General features: G+C 39.0%; 1 protein-coding gene across 1 annotated transcript; it reads right to left on the reverse strand.

Moving 5' to 3' along the window:
* Positions 1–673: 673 nt before the first annotated feature.
* Positions 674–20,766, reverse strand: GPR37 (G protein-coupled receptor 37). The gene is made up of 2 exons (XM_054496749.2): positions 18,592–20,766; positions 674–1,952 (listed from the first exon to the last, which is right to left on the reverse strand). The coding sequence occupies exons 1-2, from the start codon at positions 19,612–19,614 to the stop codon at positions 1,134–1,136; spliced, it is 1,842 nt and encodes a 613-aa protein (XP_054352724.1). The 5' UTR covers positions 19,615–20,766; the 3' UTR covers positions 674–1,133.
* Positions 20,767–22,812: the final 2,046 nt, after the last annotated feature.

The following is a 22,812-nucleotide window of genomic DNA, read 5'->3' on the forward strand; positions in this document are numbered from 1 at the left end:
AAGAGGCAAAAGAGGGGATTCAAATATTCCCAATGGAGGAGGTTAGGTTTTTTTATTCAGAGTTTATGAAGTATCAAGTTAAAGGTAGTATTTGAATGTTCTAATAAAAATATATAAATATTTTATTATTCCACTCCTATACTTTCATTGCACTTAAAGAAATTAAGTTGTATAGATTTCATCAAGTTTATTTTTCAAAAGGAGAAAAATTAGAACTCAGAGTGCTTTACGTAGGATTCACAAAGCTTCAAAGGTCAGTGTTCAGAGGAAATCAGATGACAACTGCATTTTAAAATTCTTGATTCTGCCCATAATTCCCCAAGGGAAAATCTGTAGCTGTATGTGCTAGTTCAGAGGTGAATATTTTTAAAAAGAAACTTTCTTCCTACTCTGCTATTTATTCATATTTTATAAGTATTCAGAAGTAATTTGACATCTATACCTGAATATTAAAAATACAGCTTTGTTTTAACATACAACATAGTTTTATGAATCATGCATATAAAATACTATTAGAAAAACTTCTTTATAACATAATGATTACCTGCCTTAAAAGAAAATATGTTATAAAACAGTAAGGCCAGTTTTAAATTGTGCATAGAACCAGTAATTGTATCTTTAAGGCAATTAGAAGATTTATTGAATATTGGTTAAAAGTAGATTGACAATGACATTAAAGAATAAAGTGTAATTTATTTGGTGCTACTTTGTGAATGCTTCCAAGTACAAATCATCTCACAATACCATATACAACATACTTTCAATCACAACTCAAATATAAAATAACCTACAAAATCACATGGCTATAATCAATATACAATAACTATATTTTTAAAAGAAGAAAAAATGTTAGCAATTTTAAGTTGCAGTAACTTTTTTCAAATAAAATATTAGCACCATACCAGATAAAATGATCTAAAACTATTGGCCTTCTCATTCTTCTTAAATAACTAAATAGAAACTTTTTTTCAAAGCACAAATATTAATTTGTAAAATCAGTTCTACAGTAGTTAATATTTCTTTCTTTATTGTTTCTTTTTTGCATTTTTCCCTATAAGGAAAAATATGAATTAAAAACTTTCACGGGATATGAAAATCAAACAAATAAATCTGATCCAACCAAATACTGTCCTTCAGCAATGAGTTCCGACAGAAGCAAAAGTGGACATTTCACGGCGTATGGTACTGAAAGGCGAGAGTTCAAGTTCCGTGGTATACTCGTTGTCATTGTCATCACTGGTCACCGTTGAAGACTTCTGAATGCATTCCTCACAGCAACAGCAGCAGCACTCCATGAAGGCCCGACTGAAGGGTTTGCAGAGACAGAAAAGGAGGACTGGGGTGACACAGGACTTAAAGAACAGAAGGAACTGGCTGATGATATTAAGGAGGTCCATTGTCTGCTGCGAAACCCCTGTAGCCATGTAGGCAGTAACAATGTTGCAGATATTTTCAGGAATAATGCAAAATCCATATAAAATGGTCAGTGCCACTACCGTACAGTTCATCTGACTCTCTAGTTGAATCTGCCGCTTATTCCCTCGGGTACAGGCTTTCTCTGCTTTGCGGATTTTCCTCGCAGTCACCAGAGAGCAGGTGATGGTGAAAAGCGTGGGCAAACAAAAGTAACAGCCAAAATACCACCACAGTCTCGCACTGTCGTAGGTGAGGGCTAGAACATAGATGGTGTCCGGTAAATCAGGAGAGATCTTAATAATGCACCTTTCTGCCGGAGCTCGGCCACTAAACCCCAAATCCTCCTTGCTCAGCTGGCGGAGAACAACTTCTGGAAGTGCTAACAGTAGAGCTCCAACCCATATAACAGCAAGTTTGGCAGTTGTTGAGGAACAGTTTTCGATCATTTCATAGTACATCTGTACATTGGTGGCAGCACGGAAGCGGTCTATGCACAGAGCACATAAGGTGAAGGTGGTGACTCCCAGAGAAGCGACCTGTGGGGGAACATAGAAGACATTTATTCCCGGTGTCCCCCGAAAGATCAAAGCCCTAGGAAATAAATGCAGATTGGCAAAACCGTAAAAAAAATGGATAAATAAAAATAAGACAGAGAGAGAGAGAGCATGGGTAACTGGGCTCAGGACGTCAGCTGAATCATTGGAAGCATAAAAAAAGGAAACAAACTGTAGTGGTTTGAGGGTCATGGAGTGCAGAACATTTAGGACTGGAAGGATCCATAAAGATCAGCTAGTCCAATCCCTTTTTATTATAGATCAGAACCCAGATACACTAAAAATTTTATTCACCACGAAAATGTCTGCCACTAGGAGATCTAGATAAGGAGTCAGGGTAGTGCAGAAATTCCCATTTTCATTGCTGACCAGGATGCTCATGTTTTCCAGTGTGAGGGTCAGTAGTGTGCCTTACACACAGCAAACACTCGAGAGCTTATTGTCTTCAATGGACTAAATGATTAGAGGGCTCCTCCAATTTTTCCTAAATGCAAAATAAAGTATTACAATATTATTTTCAAAGGCATACACTTACGGAAAACAAGAAAGGGATATTCTCCAGAGGCCAAAATCAAAAAGGAAACAAATTTCAAACAGGCCAGAGACCCCTCCCTCGTCATGCTGCGTGTTTGCCCTAGGGGCATCTGCCAATCCTGGTGAGGGTTTCAAGTTAGTTTTAGCTAGAAAAATGGGGCAAGGTGCCCAGGTACACAGAGACAGGAAACAGAGCTGGGGCCAATGTGGGTGGGGATTGGGTCAAAGACTCCCTATGAATTTGGAACTCCTCAAATGCTGACATCTTTAGAGGTGTAAAGGGAAAAAGAAAGAGATAATGAAGAAATCTGCCTGGATGACAGGGTTTGGGTCTGGATGAACTGGGGGGAAAGGAGGGAAAAAAATGGCAAATTCTAACCGGGAGCCTGAACTTACATGGTGTTAGGATCAGAATTTCCAGGATCTATGTGGCTCAGAAAACCCAAAATACAATTTAAAATAATCCCAGGCACCTGGTAAAAATCAAACATAAATCCTCTCTGGAAGAACGCACTTTAAAACCAGGCCTCAGAAAATCCTATAGTTAAAATTCAAGGGACACGGGTTCACAAAATCAAAAGTCACAATATGCAACAGACAATAAGCCACTATAAATTTATACGCCAAAGGTACAGAATCAGACATAAGAAGTATATTTGTCATAAAATAGGTATGTACATCAAATTTAAAGAAATAGGAGATACTAAAATAGAACATGTAAAAATACATGAAAATATGCAGAAAATAGCGAAAAAGAATGTCTAGATATCCCAAACACAGGAAAATTTTGGAGCAGAAAACTCTTTGACAATAACCACATGAAAAACTGTATTCAAAAAGGCACTGCTCTTATAAGCATATGGTCCAGACATCTAAAAAAATCAACATTTAAAGGTTAAGAACCAAAAATATGTACCTATTTTTTTTTCCACATAGAGGCTTTCCAGGAATATAAACACATGTTCCTAATGTAAGCATGCCATCATTTCATTTACTTATAAAACATTTATTAAGCATTGTACATGTACTCAAATGGGGCAAACAGATACGTATCCAACACAAGCACATATTTATTGATATCAACTCTATGCCGAGCACTATGCTTGGTATCGAGAAAATAGAAAGTTACAAGAAGCAGTCCCTTCCCTCAAGCATATCATAGTCAACCAAGATGGGGACGATGGTTCTCAAAGATACAACATAAACACAGCAATCACCTGGCAATATTAAACCTACTTAAATATTTTGGGGAAATTTTAAGTAATTTAATATGTAATAAATGTAGTCATTATTTATATATTTAAACAAGAACAATGAGTAGAAGGTAAAATGTTAATAACGTTTCAGATAAAATATGAGACTAAAAGAAAACTCCCTGGGTGGATGGAATGCTTTGGTCTGCATCCCAGACAACTTGAATATAAACATTTGCTCTCCCCTGCCTGCTGGTAGGAAGGTTGAAGAAGCATGGTTATAGGCCATTCCCTGGTAAAGGGGCAGGAGAAATGTAAGTATAATGTTAATATCTAATTTTTTAAAAGTCAAAGGGATGATGTTGACAAAAGGGAAACCATTTGTCATACAATTTTAGTACTCAAAACATTAGTTGTTTATCTACTATATTCAAGCTGTCACTCTCCCCAGAGCTATGGCAACTTGCCTTGTGGATTCTGACAGTTCCAATGTCAAATATTTCCTCCTTATACGCTACATATCAGATGGTGTCTACTAGTTCTAATATGGAAAATAAGGACATTGTAATTATGCCCTGACTACTCTCATAACTAGTAGTGGACATAGTCTGAAAATGAGGTATAATGAGGTGTTAACTATATTAAAAGCAAAAATGAAAAAAAAATATGGCTAGCAAAGCTCTAGATCAGTGCAGATAAAGAGGCACGATTGGGCTTATACCCACAATTCTTATTCTCCAAATTTTTCAGAATGTCTCCCATAAACATTGGTATAAGAAACATCAACCTAATATGACTGCAAATGACAAAAAAAAAACTCCACTTTCATCTTTTAATAATTAACTTTCAAATTAAAAATTGTTCACATTGATGCAAATTCGTTTTGCATCTATGCTAGAGGCACAAAATAATTCTCAAATTGAGGTCCACATTGTACAACAGTCTTATGATCATGTTTTAAAATGTCAGTAATTGCCACAATTAAAGACATCTAAGAACGGCTGGCCACTTCCTAAAAATTCTGTATCAAACAGTATCATGTAGAAATTACAGTACATTAATTTATAGATTTTTGAAACTTGACATTTGTATATTAGTTTTTCAAATGTTTTGATTCATTTCTCTTAAGTCTATTAAAAACAAAACAAAACTTCTTAAACTATCAGAAATCCTCATCAAGGATTTCGTGCCATCTTCACTAAGGCAAATCTTTGTGCATGCTTCCCCATCACTTTATAGCCCGAGTGAGTCCACAAATACAAGGCTACCAAAGTTCATGCTATGCATCCTTTTGAAATCACAAATAGGATTTCTATTAAAAGGAAAGCTCAGTAACATAAAAATACTGGAGACTGAGGAGAGGCAGTCTTTTAGAGGCTCAGAACATCTATTTGCTTGGTGGTTTTCTATCATTACTTGCAAAGAACACACAATGCACAAAAGATAGCATCTTCTCTATTAATCTCCCTAGTTTTAAATCTACAGATTGAAAAAATATGGATCAATTATCACAAATGCTAGTAACTGCATACCTAACTCCAGGAGTTACAAAGTCTTTAATGAAAGGTAACGGCAAATGCATGTGGGTGGACATGTGTTAAGATGGGTATGTTAGATTACTAACTCCTTAGATATCAGAAGCTGTGCTGCACATCCGCTCTTAATTAGAAGATGTTAACTGCCTAAGAAAGCAAAACAATGTTTTTCCAGGTTCTTTACCTTCAATCTCATAAGACAACAAAAGTCAGGACAAATGTTAAGCAAGATTTACATGTGTTCCAAATTATCATCAGGAATTCTACACTGTGTTTTATCTGAGGATGCTCAATTCTTCAGTCATATTCCCAAAAGCTTTAGTACCAAATCAAAAGCTCAAACATACATGATCTGTAGTATTTTTGATAAATCATGAATTAAGGAATCCTCCCCAGTTTTCACATACAAATTTCAAAAAGCTCCTATATCCAGGCTTCTGTTTTCAAATTGAACTTTTCTCTGATAGTACTCTCTGCAGTTAGGATCCCGCTGCAACAGGGTAAACAGTCCAGAAAGGTCACAAGAGCAACAAAGAAAGTTGCTGAAGGAGCCAATGAAGAAAGTAGCACTGCTCCAAGTGCTATGCAGTTGCCAAGAGCAACTGCATCCCAAATGCCAGTCCTGGACATCTACTCTCTCCTGCTGCCACTGCCTGCAGTGATATTACTTCAGATCTTTTTTCTGTAAATTCACTTACACACTACATTTTATGGTGTGAAAGAGCAAGAAATGTACAAAGACCCTGTCAGTACTTTTCCAAATTATTTATAGGAGGCTTTAAACATGTGTAAAGTAGTAACTACACACCTCAGAAATTAATTGATAAAAATCATACGAATAATGAGTGGTGTTCTAATTTCTGCTTACCCAAACATGAAATCTATCCATGTAATTAAAATTCCTAGATGTTGGAGCAACATGAAAAGATTTCTATTACAATTTTGAAATATACTTGTTTACATACAGCTTATTAAAAATTCTACTAAGATGAAGAGTGCAATTATGTGCAATTATAAAACTGCATCATGAACACCAGATCTTCTGCATTTAATGACCATATCTGATTGCTAAAATTCAATATCACCATGAAATATGCTCTCAGGAGTAAAGCTGTTAAGCATTGGCTTAAACGGGTAGTTCTTTGAAGCAACATCCTGAGACTGAATGAGTAAGATGCAATCTCTTATTAATTAAACTGCAATGGGAGGAATAATTAACAGCAACAAAAGCAGAACTGTAAACACTTTTCAAAGACATGACTATTAATTTTGAGAATTTCAAGATCAGAGGAAAAATAGAAACAAAATTTTAACTACTGAGGAAAATAAGATATTGAGCATTTTGAGAGGATTGGCATTAGAATACACAGATGGCAAAGGAATCAAAATAAACATCTCTAAGATCTTTCAAACAACAATGTTCTGCTCTTCTTTGTGTCCCAGAGTAACAACAATAAAGCTCCTTCAGCTCCCACCCAGCCCACGTGTGGAGCAGTGAGGCTTTGGACACCAAAGTGAGGGGTTTAGGGTCATTCTTCTTGATCACCCCTAAACTGTTCCCATTATTATGCCTTTATTGAACACTGTATTACTAGCAAAGAGACCACTGCATTAGCACAATGCTATATGTGTGTGTGTCTTGCTTTTAAGAAAGAAAGAGAGAGAATCTATAAAATATACTGTAGCTGCTGCTGGGAACAATGAAGAATAAAGCAGGAATTTTATCCTCAAGAGGTTTGGAATCCATGACAGAATTTCTCGACTATCTCCTACCTGCTACCAGGCAGCCAGCAAGTTGCTTTATATATGGAATGACTCATTACAGACTACTAGGCAGAGAGGATTGACTAACAGTTTCTGGTATGCTCATTGTGACTCCCCTTAATCTGGGACATATCCATGTTTGCCTGGAGACTGCAGTTGAGAATCACTAGTTTAACAAGATTGGAAGACAAACATAATTTCACAATATCTCCTAGGGAAATTGCTATAGATGTCTAACTAACTTTACAGGCTGACCAAATTATAAAACCTCTCCTGATGTATAGTTGCATTTCAAGAGATATGATCTAATTCTTTGCAAATATCATCTATGTCCTACTTAGTCTATTAGACTAGGATAACCTTGGGATTGTCAGTTTGACTGTTTATTAACAACGCAGTATAGTAATTATTTGTATTTTAACTGAAGTATCTATTTAAATCCGTGGGATACAAGGATGGTACAAAAAGGAAAGATAACTTGAAGACCAACCGGAATTCATGTCTAAATGTACTCTTTGTTGCTCTTGACATACATAGTAACCCTTGTAAAGTTGTAAAAGTTTGCTCCTGTGTAGGAAAACAAAATAGCCCAGAAAAGATTGCCATTAGCTTTATATGTTACTTTAGTCATTTAGAAAATCATTAAATAAATCATTTAAAGTTTGGATGGGTTTCTTAAGTTTTCTCTTAAATGATAATATAGAGATAATAGATAAATTTTCTCTTATAATGATAATTTTAGGGGTAAAATTTATGCTATTACAATATTTGCTCATTTGGAGATTTATAAGATACTGGAGAATGAATACTAAGGGCTTAAACCACTCATATTATAAAATAATTTTATTATATTCTATATTTTGAATGTTTTTCTAACTAACAAAACTCCATTTTGAAGTCATCTAAAAAGGTTTATTCCTAATTACAGTCAAGGTGCAATTGGCTCAATTTAATGATCCAGATATTTCAAGCAACATTCCAGATGTTCAATATTCAAGCGACATTCAATTCTCTGACAGATTAGTTCTCATCTTCTCCTTGCCTCAGTTTTCTTAATAAGGAGCAAGGTAATATGTATTTCTCCCCTAATTGTGGATGCTGATATGATACACTGTGAAAGTCTACCACAAAGTGGAAAAAAAAAAACCTATAAAGTATGGAGGATTTTGAAAATATAATGGAAGTTTTTGTGAATGGCTTCTTGAGTTACCTTTTAAATTTTGTTACAGAAAGAAACCAACAAAAAACAGGTAGTTTGGTTAGGATAATGAAGGAGTACAAATACAGTCACCTGCATGGAAATGATACAGGTCCTCATCTAGTCCCTTATCACCACTGGCAAGACTGAATTTAGAGAAACCCAACTTGGTAGTTAGAAGAACCATAAATATACCTCAGCTTTCAAATATTTTGTCCCTCTGTTAAACATATATTTATGAGATCGTGAGTCCCAAATTTTGGTTCAACACCTATGCTGTCCAACTTAAGACAGCTACTTTATACCCCTGATGCGAAATTAACCCAGTCAGTAAGTTACATGACAACAATGACTTTGGGGAAAGATTCAGAGTGAAACTATCTCTTGATAAAATAAGAAAAAAAATGTATCGCTCTTTCCAGTAATTTTAAGTCCTATGTTTCCCTAGGTTTCTCTTAAAAAAATAATGCAAACAGAAACTTATAAGGCAAAATACTTACTTAATAAAAGGTATAAAGCATACTTTATAAGTCAAGATATAACTAGATTTCATTTTTCCCACTGCTCAAGTTTCTAATTTAAAGCAACTATCAGGACCTGAGGAACCTGGGCTACCATAGCCACTTTGTGCTACATTAATTCTCTGTTCATTCAAAATGATATGAAGAAAGAACCCATGGGTGCTTTACGAAAAACAGTAATCTACAGAGATCCTGTCTTAGCTACTGCTGCATTTCTCAGAAGCTTACTGCAGACAAGTAAAAAAAGATTAAAAATGAGAGTAAGATGTGAAGTAGACAACACAGAGCCCATAAAATACAAATCATAAAGTAAATTGTGTCTTTCGCAAAACTTTCTGGTACAAATCGGTGATAACACTGATGGGAAAAGAAAAAAACGAAACAGTGTACTTCTAAGCAAAATTTCCTTCCTATGAAATTGAATCTACATGCTCAAGTACAGTGAAGTGACTAGAACACACTGATTTTTATAAAATAGGAAAATTTCTAACCAAGGTCTTAACTGCATTCTAGGCTGGCTTATATTTTACATAAAAAATCTTTAAGTACATCTATTTATGTGCTGTCCTTTGTTTACAAGTAACCCTCAAAACAAGGGCATTATTGTTAAGAAAACCCATTCATTTGAGCCGTGAATGATAACCTATTATGTCAGTGGTTACAGGCCTAACAACCAGTCAGGAAAAGAGCAGGATGAGCACAGGGTAGAACCTCTAAATGGCTGGAGCTTGTATGCCTTTGGCTTCTTCTTGCATTTTTCCATTATCCCTGTCCTTGCAGCATTTCAGGGCAGCTTCCCATGGGAGATACTTTTTTGAGCACGAGTGGGGGAACAAGTTTATCAGAACCACTGTTTACCAGACTGCTCTGAATAAGATGACCTTTTCAAAAAGACCTTCATTTTGGAGTATATGCAGATCATGATACCATGGCAGTGACACATTTCAATTAGTATTTCTAAACCAAAAGCAGAGAAGGAGAGACTTTCCTCATCCTTTACATTCACACACACACTGCTTGTGCACTCTCTGGAATGAAACAGAACTCTGGCAGCCACTCTTCCACAGTCAAAGAGAAGACTTCTTATCCTTATCAACTGATATTTAGTCTGATATGCCCACATATAATAAATAACCATTTATTTCTAATATCCTTATCAACTGATATTTAGTCTGATATGCCCACATATAATAAATAACCATTTATTTCTAATATACTCAGACTATTCAATTTATACGTGATTCCCAATGGGGGAAAAACATTTTGAAAGCATCAACTATCAACTGTCATTACTGCCTCATTCTCCACCTTCTTTTCTTTTGCCTAAGCTTGATACCACGCTTTCCTTATTTTAAAAGCCATTTAAGACTATTTAAAAATCAACATATTCTCCCAAAACTTGTCTTGATTCCTTAAATCCTCTTTTCCTTTATAGTCCTATCTTGAATTAAGGTTTCTTACCAATTATGATGTCTATAGCACAGTACATTCTTTATATGGTTAAAAAAAATTCATTTAACTACAACCTAACATGTTATAATTCCTATCAATCTGTCACGTGTTTATTAAAATAAAAATGTAAATGAAGCAAGATTAGCATCATTTTGTCTTAAGATATAAACCATCTCTGTTAGATTCTAAAGATTCCATGTTTATTCTCAGTAATTACAAAATCATTTCAAAATGTAATATTCCCCCAAGCCCACAGTCCAGTTTTCAATCTTTGGTATTATTATGATGTTCCCAATCAATCTTAAAGTGACCTGGAATTTCAGTTCCTTACCTTGGGGTTCTGATGAGTTTCCAAAAAGCAGTAACACATTTTTACCTATTTCCCTTTCTGACTAATGATATTGATTTGCATGATTGTGAACTCAAACTAAAAACAAAATTATGTATAGTTAGGTCATCATTTTAATAAAATTGAGAAACCACATTTTAGGACAAAATTTATCTGCTTTTAACCAAAATTTCCCTATTGGTAGTCTGTTAAGGAAATTTCTTTCTTGATTCAATCTTCTTATAAACAGCAGTTATTTCTAAATTGCATATCTTGATGCAAATTGGCTTATCAGATGCTTTTCCGATATAAAAAGGATTTGAACTAGGGAGACAATAGTAAAGACAAGCCCTGAAGATGAGAATTGATGAGGAAGGGGCTATTTTGACAGAAAAAAAAAAGTAACATCCCTGAGTAGAGTCACAGACCTAACAAGAATGTCTCATTCTAGGCAGGGATCAAATCAATGACCTTGGCCTCATTAATGAATGCTATGAACTATTCAAGTGTACAGACAGATAACACTGAAAACTATTACAAATTCACAAATGGAAAGTATTCTGTCTCAAGAACAAGACTGGCACAGTGATCACATCCTGCGTTTTATGGAAGTTTATGAAAAGTATCTACACTTACTGTGCAAATAAAAAAAGACCCTCCATATTTGAGGTTGCAGTAATCCCATTCTCAACTCCACTCTGAAATTTTGGATGAGATCATCTCTTCTGGCACAAAGAATATTATTCCAATTAGGATATTTAAGACTCAGTCTTGGCAACAAGGTTGAGTTCATTATTGGACCTTGGCAGGTCAATTCATGGGAAGTGAAATGACAGGCACATCCCTGGAGGATGGAGCAGAAGTGCAGAGGCAGAGACAAACTGCACTGCATAGCTGCCTTCCCATCCCTCTCCCACAGTCTACATCCCAGACACAGGTCCATGTGCTTCCAATGGGATACTGTTAAATCAGGTTGCCGCACATAAGACGAATGCCATTAAAGGTGTAAAAATTGTATCAAGGTCCATGCAGCCTAAGTATGAAAGCAAAGGTAGACCCTCACCCACCCAGCCTTCAGTAAACTTATAAGCTTATATCTGTTTTACTTCTGCAGACACATTTGCTTCCTTGTCTCTGTGGAAGGGTACTTTGCTGACATAGCAGGATACCTTGGAAGCCCTCAGGAGCTCAGAATAAATCTTCACTCTGATTATGTGCTTGAGAGATTAATCCAATTCTTGAGAAAGTCCATTCATCATGCTCCCCTTTCCTCGACTCCACAATGGAGTCTAAAGTATCCCCCTTGTCCATCTTCTTTCTTAGGTTCTCCAAGGTCAAATTAAACAATTTGCACATGTTCTGATTTTTTCAGAAGAAAAGGACTCAATTTAATATACTGTTACTACATTGCCAAATAAGCCATTCATTTAAATGTTTAATTTTGACGTATTTAGTGTCCTCATAGCTAATAAGAACTAATTGTAAAGCAGAGATAGATACCCTAGGCACTGGCACAAATTCCATATTTTATAAGAAATTTCTAGAACTGAACTATTTGCTGAATTATTTTGCCAATTATTATTATGGGCTTTCTATCCTGGGAAAGCTAAAGAAAACAAAAAAGCAAGAATTAAAAGATTTTCACATTTGTAACTTTTCATCATGGATCTAGGCTGTATGGGCATTTACGAAGATTAATAGTAAGACTATAACGGAAAAGAATTAGAGGGAGCACAGTTTTCCCTTTAATTTCTCCATCTCTGGTCATAACAAGCACAACTGTGACTTGACCCATTTTAGTGCCATTTCTGAACTTCCACGATGCTTTGTTCAAACCTCTATTATAATATTCATCATGGTGTAGAACATTACTTTACTTTTCTGTAATTTTAATGGCAGTGGCTCATCTATGATATTCATCTTTGGAAACTTTTCCCCCTCTTCCTGTATTGCCTTCTCCTGCCCACTCCTAATAGTACCTCGCATAGAAGAAAAGCCAGGTAAACATTTGATAAATCAATGAATGGTGAACAAATGAATGAATGATGACACTATGGAAAAGGATTACAGAAAATAGTAAATTATTCAAATTGTTCTTTAATCAGTTATTGGGTGCTGCTGTTTTATATATAATCCTTGAAAGCTGAATGCCAGACAATATCTATAGAAGGGAAGTTAAAAAATCAATTTTCCTATTTATACTTCATTGACAAGCTTTAGAAAAGGACACATTCTAATTATGATCAATGGCTAAGGAAACTATTTGGATTTCTTATTTGAATATTATAAAGCTTTTCTTTCTGTGGAAGATCCAAATTCAGTTAACTTCACCATATCCCATTCAGAAATGGAGTTATAAATAAAAGCACACTCTCGGAAACACTTTTCTTCCTGTTAGAGTCATCAGCTAAATATTTTCATCTGCATGGTAATATAGAAAATGATTACTAAAAGATTAATGGGAAGTCATAAAATATTTGTTCAGCACCATTCTCATATATTGAGTACATTTTCCCTAAGAATACTATTAGTAACTTTAAAATTGCTCATAAAACAGTATGTTTCCACTTAAAAGTCCGGCAGAATACCTAATGGCTAATCCACCTCTCAAAGAAAATTTACCATATGCCATGATAAATGTTCTACTACTTGAATACAGGCGTTCTAGGGAAATCTGTGTAGAATCAGATAGTTGTATGGCACTGTCATCTTCAACCTTCAAAAACCCTTCCTTTCTTACTTGTCAGTGCTAGCTACAATCTAAGGCAATGAAAGAGCCATTTGTTCCACTCAATTTAAAGCCAGTATTTCTAAAGTCATTGGAGAAGCTGGTTCCTCTCATTAGAAAAGATTCTAGACTTGTCACAAATTATTCCCAGACCAGAGGCCGTGGTAAGACATGTTCCCTTTATTCTCCCTCCACCTCTGTGCAGGAGCTTCGTATCCCAGTAAAATAAAACTACAGTTAGATCTGGGGTTATCTCATTATAATTCTTTGAAGCCTTCTGCTCTACAACACACCATGAAGGTGGGTTCTTTAAACTAAAGAGAATCTCGATCATTCGAAACCTCCAAATAACGTCCAAACAGACCTTAATCTGTTACCTGGGATCTGGGTCAGATGATACCTTGATTCTGACTTCCATTAAATAATGAGCAAAGATTCATTCCAGTTGCCATATTCGATGTCTGAATTATTTGAATTTTTTTTTTTTTTTTGAGACAGGGTCCCACTCTGTCACCTAGGCTGGAATGCAGTGGCATGATCATGGATCACTGCAGCTTCAACCTCCAGGGCTCCAGCAACCCTCCTACCCCAGCTTCCTGAGTGGTTGGGACTACAGGCATGCACCACTACATCCCGTTAATTTTTGTATTTTTTGTAAAGATGGGGTTTCAGCATGTTGGCCAGGCTGATCTTGAACTCCTGGGCTTAAGCAATCTGCCTGCATAGGCCTCCCAAAGTGCTGGGATTACAGGGGTGTGCCACCACATCTGGCCCAAATTATTTGGTTTTAAACACTTGTTAGATTCCTAAGTGAATGGTAGGTATGGCAGAGAACTCCTCTGCCATTCTTCTATTGCAGTCCACACCCACACATATCTCCACCTCCCCAATACACATAAAAGCACACTACATACACAAGTTTTGTTTTGAGTATAGTTTTTTTCTTGTGACTAAGTAATAAACCACTTTAAACTGATGTGTCTAGGAGGATGGCCATTATCTATCCAAATTTTCTTCTCTCCTATCTGGCTTTTCCTACCATTTCATTTGTCCTTGTACTTTATGAGATTTATTATTAAGCCATAAAAATGTCATAATCCTGGAATAGAAAGGGAAAAGTCATCAACTACAACAGTTCCCAGAACATTCTCACTCACAGCAATATTAAACATCATAAAACTTCCTTTCTCACAAGACCTTGGAAGCTGGGTGCTATCCTCAAGCTTTAGGCCAACAAATTAAAATAGAAAGAGGAGTTCAATGCAAATTACAAAAAGTATAGTTTTTACTCAAGAAGTACCTCATATTTTTCTACACAAACCCAAATCTTCCCCAAAATTCCACGATTCCCTTCAGATTATGCTAACACTCAAGCTGTAGGGGAGAAAGAACTGTGGTAGAAAAGAAAAATAAAGCAAAAGAGAAGCTGGGAGAGAAAAATTATAAAAATCAATCATAATCTATTGAGAATAAAATTTAAAATTAACTATGAAAAAATTAAAAATAAAAACACTGAAAAAGATTAAACATATTACTGGAAAATGGTAAATGCTACATCATAAACCTATAAGAAGGTATTATACATAGTTAAAAAAAGGAAAAATAGCCAAGAAATAAAAGAAGTATAAGAAAGTAACAAGTGAAGGAAAGACAAAATTTAGAAATATGAAAGTAGACAAGATGTCAAACAATCTTTAAAAGTCTTGAGGTCAGAGGCAAAATTTTGGAAGGAGATTTGGAGAAAGTTTGAACAAATGTAATATATTTGTAATGTCCTTCACCAATCTAACATACTTCATGATTTTAAGAACATAAAATTTAGCCTATATAACTTTTTGGTCATTAAAGTAATCATGCTAGGCAAATTAAAAAGTATAGTTGTCTTGGATTATTGCAATTTTAAAAATTTTAATTAACTACCAATTGCAGAACTTACTGACAGTTTATGAGAAACAAAAGAAGCTATACATTTCATTATATAACAAATGATATTTACGGGTTTTTATTTTTTCCCGTCTAGTGGATAAAAAAAAGAAAAAATTTTTCAGATGCCAAGGAGCAGAAAGGAAAACACTCACTGGATAAAGCTTGTGCTTCCTACATGTTTGTCTAATCAGCAAATATAAACATGAAGCATTGAGACCAAGGGTCTGGTGGCTACTGACTAGATATATATGTTTAGGATAGTCTCTGAGCTTCAAATTTCATCTTTAAAATGAGGGAGTAGGATTAGAACATTATCTATGTCTGATTTAACATGATTGTTCAAAAGCTACTGTAAGCTGGGCACAGTGGCTCACGCCTGTAATCCCAGAACTTTGGGAGGCAGAGGTGGGCAGATCACAAGGTCAGGAGATCAAGACCATCCTGGCCAACATGGTGAAAGCCCACCTCTACTAAAAATATAAAAAAAATTAGCCAGGCGTGGTGACATGCGCCTGTAGTCCCAGTTACTTGGGAGGCTGAGGCAGAATAGCTTGAACCCCTGAGACGGAGGTTGCAGTGAGCTGAGATTGTGCCACTGCACTCCAGCCTGGTGACAGAGCAAGACTCCGTCTCAAAAAAAAAAAAAAAAAAAGCTACTGTAGTGGATGCTGTGGTTTTCCACCCAGGCAGCTCCCTCCAAAGTCCTTCAAGAATGAAGCACTGATTCCTCCAGCTGCTAGGGCTATTGATTGACAGTGCTTAGCTGCATCCCTCTCTAGGAATTGCCCTTGACCAAAGAGATCCACCCAACTCAAGGTTATACCCCATCCTGGGAGCAAGGCTTGCATCCAATGCCTTACATCTAATGACTGGTGCATAAAAAGATGTAAAGGCTGAGCCCTCTTGCCTTGATTTGGGATATGGCTGCATGGCCATCCCAGCCCTAAAACTCCTAATGGTGTCAGCTGAGGTCTCTGTGGCAATTGCATCACAGTTCAACTTCTCCCTTTGTGCACCCAATCCTGCTTTCTTCTTTTCCTAATAGGTGTTGAACCTGAGAGCACAACCCAATAAACTTGATGCCCCAATAAATCTACATCTCAGGGCCTGTTTTTGCAGGAACCCAACGTAGGAGAAACCCTAAATACCTCTTACTTTTGTGAAAACATCAGTGCCTCCTGGAGACACACTTTTATTTTGAGATTTGGACTGTAGTTCTTGTTCTCAGCAATCAGGAATTATGAAGCCAGCAATTTTGTCCAATAATTATTTTTATAAACCATTACAAAATTATTTCAGAGTAATAAGGATTAGGTAGAAATATAGAAATGCTACATATTAAGATGTTCATTCACTATTTTAACAGTAAAAATGTATATTATACTGTAATTTTAAAAAATAAACAAATGAGTGAAATTTTTAAGCCTTTGATTCCCTAAGAAAAATAAACGCTAGCACTAATAAGTGAAAAATAGAGAAAGCTATTAGGATGGGGAAAAGTTAAGCAAAAATACAGAAAGTAAAAGATTTTACTAATAATAAGAGGCAAAAAACAAAGCACTCTTAAGGAGGAGCTGATTAAATTAAAAAGTGAAATACAAATGAAAGAAAGTATTACATTTGTACAAACTCAGAATTACGGAAAAAAAATTAAAATAAGTACATAATAAATGCCATTGCTCAAAATGCTTATATCTCATTAAATTAACCAAAGTTTTTATATTCTTTCCTGAATTTGACATTCTTTTCTTTTAAGGCGTTCTTTCAAGAACTTTGGTGTTTTTATTTTTCTTTCCCCAATTTCTTTTTTCTGTCCTATTGTTTTTCCCTCTAGTGTATACAGATGTCTACATGTCCAGTACATTTCCAGTGAGATAAACCAATACTCTTGTCTGTCATTGAGGTACCTCTCTTGTCCGCTTTATACTTTTGCCTCTTTCTTGCATAAGTCAATTTCTTCTGATTAAAAAAAAAAAGAAAAAAAAGAAATTTGAAACTGACCTTGAAGAGGCAGTTTGGTAAATAGACACATATTCTCTAACATGAGTTCAACTGGCTTCTTCACAATTCAAAAATGAATTGTCTACCAAACAAAGTAGATGTTTCAGAGGTACGCCAAGCTCGGCAACAGGAGAAATCATGGAGGCTGCTAAAGTAGCAACAGCTGATTTCATAGTCATGGAATGATCCTGCACCTGATCCCTGTCAAGATAACAGAGGGTCTTATTTACTGTCTCCAGCTTTGGTCCGTCTAAGTAGGTACTGTTTTCTGTTTACTTATCCCCCAGCTTTAGGCCTGGAACAATGCTGAACATAGTGTCACAGGCCCTGGTGCCAGACAGGATCAGGGGCTGCGGAATATTTACAGTTTCCCTTCTTCTGCTTCCATAAATGAAATGGACAGTCTGAATGGAGGAAATCAAGGGCCAGCTGGCTAAAAACACAACTGGCAGCAAAACAGTTGGGCCCCTTCCAAGAGCTGGTGTTTAAAGAGAGGCCATTTAAAGAGCAAATTCCACCTACCACAATAGTGGGCCAGGACACTAGCTGTAGGATGAAACAATGCAATTTCACTCAAAATGATTTTTGCTACCAAAATTTGGAAACTAGATGTGCCCCCTTCTTCTCAAGAAGTTTTCTAGTCTTAGGGTCAATCCCTTAAAATAGCCAATCTTTCCACCCATAACAAATAACAAATGTATAACTTTGAGAATGTTAAACAAATTATGTGCCACGCTGGCCAAAGTCTTATTTTTGCTTAAGTTCACGCAAACACACAAAAATAAAATTAAGAAACCGAGATGGGAAAAGAGAGAAACAAAAAATGACTTAAGAATTTAGATGGGATAGCATGGAAGACAGCCAGACACTTAAACTAATTTGAGAGGTTATTAATATATCATAAGGCCAACCGACAAACATAATTTTCTTTCTTTCTCTCTCTTTCTTTCTTTCAATAAAATGTTACTCCAACTTTGCTGTTTAAGAAAAAATGCAATAATCTTCTTGGGGGAAAACTCACATTGAAGCACTAGGTAACTAGTACACAAATGCTAATTTTTTTTTTTTTCTTGTAGGCTCTGATGATGACAACCGTAGGCTGGCCATTTATTTAACCCTAAAATCTCTGACAAGTGCCAAATCAGAAATATGCATAACACCATATTCAGGGAGATAGATTTATACTCCAAACAATTCTGTATATTGTGAGATCATCATTTTTTTACAGCCCAGGAGCAGATGAATTTGAAGGTGATTTCGCGAAGCTGCCTCTTTTTGTATATACATACATGCATAAATGATTGGAAAGAGAAATGAAAGAGGGCCCCAGATAAAAAGGAAAGGCGTTCAGCTAGATAGGTGCATCCAGCAGCAGTTCTCTGATGCTATAATCCCGAAAACAGATAAAGCCAATAGCTTGAGACCCCCTGGAAGGCATTACCTCTATATAGGGCACGATCTTGCAGGAGAAGTCCTCCAGCAGCCACTTCTTGGTCAGCTCGTGGAAGATGACCAGCGGAAGGCAGAAGAAGATGATGAGAAAGTCCCAGAAGGCCAGGTTGGCCAAGAGGGAGTTGGAGATGCTCCGCATGTAGTAGTTGTGGCACACGATGCACATCACCGCCAGGTTGCCAATGATGCCGGTCCCGAAGATCACCACGGACAGACACATGACCGCGTAGGCTCCATAGGACTCCTGGGTTAGGGGGTAGAAGGGGTTCTTCAGTCTCACGCGCCGGTTCGTGCTGTTTCCCCGGCGGGGACCCCCAGGCTCATGGATTCCTTCACCCAAGGATCCATTCTGGGCCAGCGCCCGGCCCGGGAGTGCAATTGTCCGCCCTTCGTGCCCCGCCAGTCCATTGGCCGTCTTGGACAGGGGCTTGTGGTGGGAACCCTGGAGTTTCCCGGCTCTCCTTGGCCAGTAAAAAAGATCGCTGGCTCCAGGCACCGTCTTCACACTCTGCTCCTGGCTGCGCCCGGAAATGCCAGCGCCTCTGGGACCCTTCTCTTCCTCCTCTGAGATCTGAAGGAAGAGCTGGAGGGCCGTGGGGTTCCCTCTCCCCAAAGTTTCAGAAGGCTCCTGACCCCGAGCACCTTTCCACCTCCAGGGGCTAGGTGGCCTGGTTGGAGGTCCCGGGGGTCCGGCTGCCGACGCCTCCGCCCCTCTGCCTGCAGCCGGGTCACGGCCCGGGGCCGCCGGCAGGTCCCAGGAGGGCCCCGCAAGCAACGCTGCCCCCTGCTCCTCCCTGGGTGCTCGGGCTCGCAGAACGTCTCTTGCAGAATTTCCCGGTCCCCAGGCGTCCCTGCCGCGGCGCTGGATCACTGTAGGTGCACAGTTCTCCCCCAGACAAGTTTCGTTCCTGGACGTAGGGCCGACCCCGAGGGCAGAAGAGGCAGACACCTTGAGCAGTAGCAGAAGCAGTAGCCGCGACATGCGGGCGAGAAGCGCGCCCGGGGCTCGCATGGCTTGGTGAGGGCACACCCGGCAGCCGCAGCTCCTGCTTAGTTAGGATCGACACCTGCTGCCGAAGTTGCTGCTGAGAGTTAGGCACATGTCACATACTCACCCCCGCCCGGGTAGCGGGGAACCGGAGATTACGGTGATAGCGGAAGATCGGTCTTGGGGGTCACGCACACGCCCCCTACAATCCTTCCTCCTTTGGCATCTTGTGCATTTCTCAGCCAAGTTGAGTCCCAGCGAGGTATGCCCTCCAAGGTTCGTAGAGGGAATAGGCTACTCCCGGTGGCTGACCTTGAAAAGTTGCAATCAACACCCGACTGTTGATTACTGTTGAGACTCGGGGGAGCTCAGACGAAGCCCCACACTCCTCATTGCCTTTGGGTGGGGGTGGTGGCCTTCTTGGTAACAGTTGCTCTGCCTATTTACATCCTTTCGACAGCGTTTGATGCAGTTGCAAGCCGAGGTCTCTAGAGGAAAAGAAAAACAAGTCCCCCCTCCCCAGACGACTGGTAGTCACAATCCTGCTCCCAGCTCGCTGGAAACAGGTTGCAAACAGTCCGAAGCAGCGCTGATGCGCCGGCGAAACTCTTGCCCCACCTAACCCCAGCGACTTGCGAACCTACTGCTGCCGAGGAGAAGCGAGATTCCAACCCCGCGGCCACTGCCAAAGTTGCTTCTCCCCCAGCTCAAAGTTGACGACGGAGCGAAGCGGGCTGCTGGACGGCGTGCCGCCGCAGAGAAGGAAATCGTGGGGAGAAGGGGGAGAAGAGGGCGCCGCTCGTCGGTGGACAGTGCCGCTAGCCGCGGGAGCTAGTCACCGCCACAGCGGGCGCAGCCCGGACGGGGAGGGTGGTGCCTGGAACCGCCGTGGCCCGGCCTCGCCCCCGCGCTCCAGCCGCTGCGCGCGCCCGCGAAGCTCGACTCTCCGCTCGTTGCCTCCTTCCACTCCTTCGCCTCCTTCTCGGAGAGATACTGGTTTGTGGGGAGACGGGATCCCCTGGTGGTTCACCACTCACTAAACCCACACACGTTTCATTCAAGCCATTTGTAGCGGCTTCCACTCGGAGGAGCTGGGAGGGAACAAGGGAGGAGGCGCGGAGCCTGCGCGGCTCGAGGCTAGGGATGGGCGGGACAGGTTAATTCCCCAGCTGTCGAAACCAGCCTGACAGGTCGCCGAGCCCGGGCTAGGGGCAGATGCGAGGTGGGAGTGGGGGGTGAGGGTGGGAACGGGAATATGAGAGCGGTCGGGGGAGGGAAGAGAGGAGGGTAGCAGGGGAGTGAGCAGCAGGGTCCCCTCCAATGTGTCGCGGCTGATGCGCATGCCCAGGTCTCAGCTCTGGGGGGGCGAGGGGCGGGGCGGGGGAGGGGCGGACGGGGGTTGGGCCGCGGGGAGTAAGAAGGTGAAACCTCACCTCCTCAGGTATTCCCTAGAGTGAGATAGGAGAGAATGGGAGCTCAGAGGTGTCAGTCATAGAGAATTACCAGTTCCAGGATTGAGATGCAGAGCGAGAATGCTCAGGATGCACCATTACCTTTAACACTGAGTTGGGAAGCATCCTACCATGGGTTACTTCGTACCACTCAGAGCATAGTGAGGTAGTTGTATTTGATGAAGTAGTGGGAAATGACTGGAGGCAGAAAATTACTTGAACAGCACTCCCAGCACAGCACGGCTGTCCATGCCTTTCCAACCTTTCTACTATACCTCACAACCCTGTCAAAACTGTCAGGGCATAGCTAATAAAATAGACAAATTAATGAAGAGAAAATGATAGAGGAAGAAATAAACACATTCTGAATTTTTTTTTTTTTTTTAAACAGAGTCTTGCTGCATCGCCCACGCTGGAGTGCAGTGGTGCGATCTGGACTCACTGCAACCTCCGCCTCCCGGGTTCAAGCGATTCTCCTGCCTCAGCCTCCCAAGTAGCTGGGACTACAGGCACCCGTCACCATGCCCGGCTAATTTTTTTGTATTTTTAGTAGAGACGGGGTTTCACTATGTTGGCCAGGCTGGTCTTGAACTCCTGACCTCGTGATCCGCCCGCCTCGGCCTCCCAAAGCGCTGGCATTACAGGTGTGAGCCACCGCGCCTGGCCTGAATTTTTTTAAAGCAACACATCTAGAGAGGCAGGAGAAAACACAATGGAACATATGATACCAAGTGTGGTAAATAGAATAATGCCCCCCAAAAGATGTCCGAATCCTAATTCCTAATACTGTGAGTATGTTACCTTACAGAGCAAAAGGGATTTTGCCAATGTAATTCAGCTAAGACTCTTGCGATGGGGAGAGTATCGTGATTATCCAGGTGGGTACATTATAATCACAAGTGCCCTTACAAATGAGACGCAGGAGGGTCACAGTAAAAACAAACACAAGCCAAGTGATGTGGACAATCTCTGGAAGCTAGAATGGGCATTAAAAAGGATCCACCAGCCCATTTAAGACTTCTGACCTCCATAACTGTAAGATAATGAATGTGTGTTGTTTTAAGCCACAAAATTTGTAGTTATTTGTTGCAGTAGCAATAGTAAACTAATACACCGTTAAATCTAAAAATGGATACAACAGGAATAACTGTATAGAACAATATAAACTACCAAAAATAGTTCAAGAAGAAAATTTTCAGAAACTGTAATAGAACTATAACATTAAAGAAATCAAATCGTTCACCAAGATCTACCCAGAAGAAAGTACTAGACCTTAGCATATCCTACGGAATAAATATGCATTTATACAAAATGTTTTAAAGCTACTCAGTTCATTTTGTGAAGCCAGAATAACCTTAATATCAAAATCAGACAAAGCCAGAAATAGGAAAAAATATAAGCTAATAGCACACATGCATTTGTACATTAATTTATTCATTTATATACACTAACTCATTCTCTCAAATTCACTACTTCATTAAAGAAATATTCTGCTCAAGTTACTTAGGTCAGAGCAGTGAATAGAATAAAGTTCTGCTCTCACTGAATTTATATTTTCTTGTATACTCATAAAAAGGACAAACTAGGCTTATGTGTATCACCAAGACTGAATCTTGGAAACATAAATGTAAGGGAAAAACGTAGAACTTGATGTCTTAACTATATAATGCTACCATTTGTGTAGCTCTTAAAATGCACATAAAAATTTGATAATCATACATTACATGGCGTATCATATAAAATATGTGAATGGAATAAATACAGATCAACT

This window comes from Pongo pygmaeus, chromosome 6, assembly GCF_028885625.2.
Source record: "Pongo pygmaeus isolate AG05252 chromosome 6, NHGRI_mPonPyg2-v2.0_pri, whole genome shotgun sequence".
Lineage (NCBI taxonomy): Eukaryota > Metazoa > Chordata > Mammalia > Primates > Hominidae > Pongo > Pongo pygmaeus.

Excerpts from the sequence above, each read along its gene's own strand:
- GPR37 (XM_054496749.2), bottom strand. The coding sequence starts at position 19,614 with ATGCGAGCCCCGGGCGCGCTTCTCGCCCGCATGTCGCGGCTACTGCTT. Across the intron at positions 1,953-18,591 it reads AGATCGTGCCCTATATAGAG|GTCGCTTCTCTGGGAGTCAC; the intron begins GTAATGCCTTCC and ends GTTCCCCCACAG.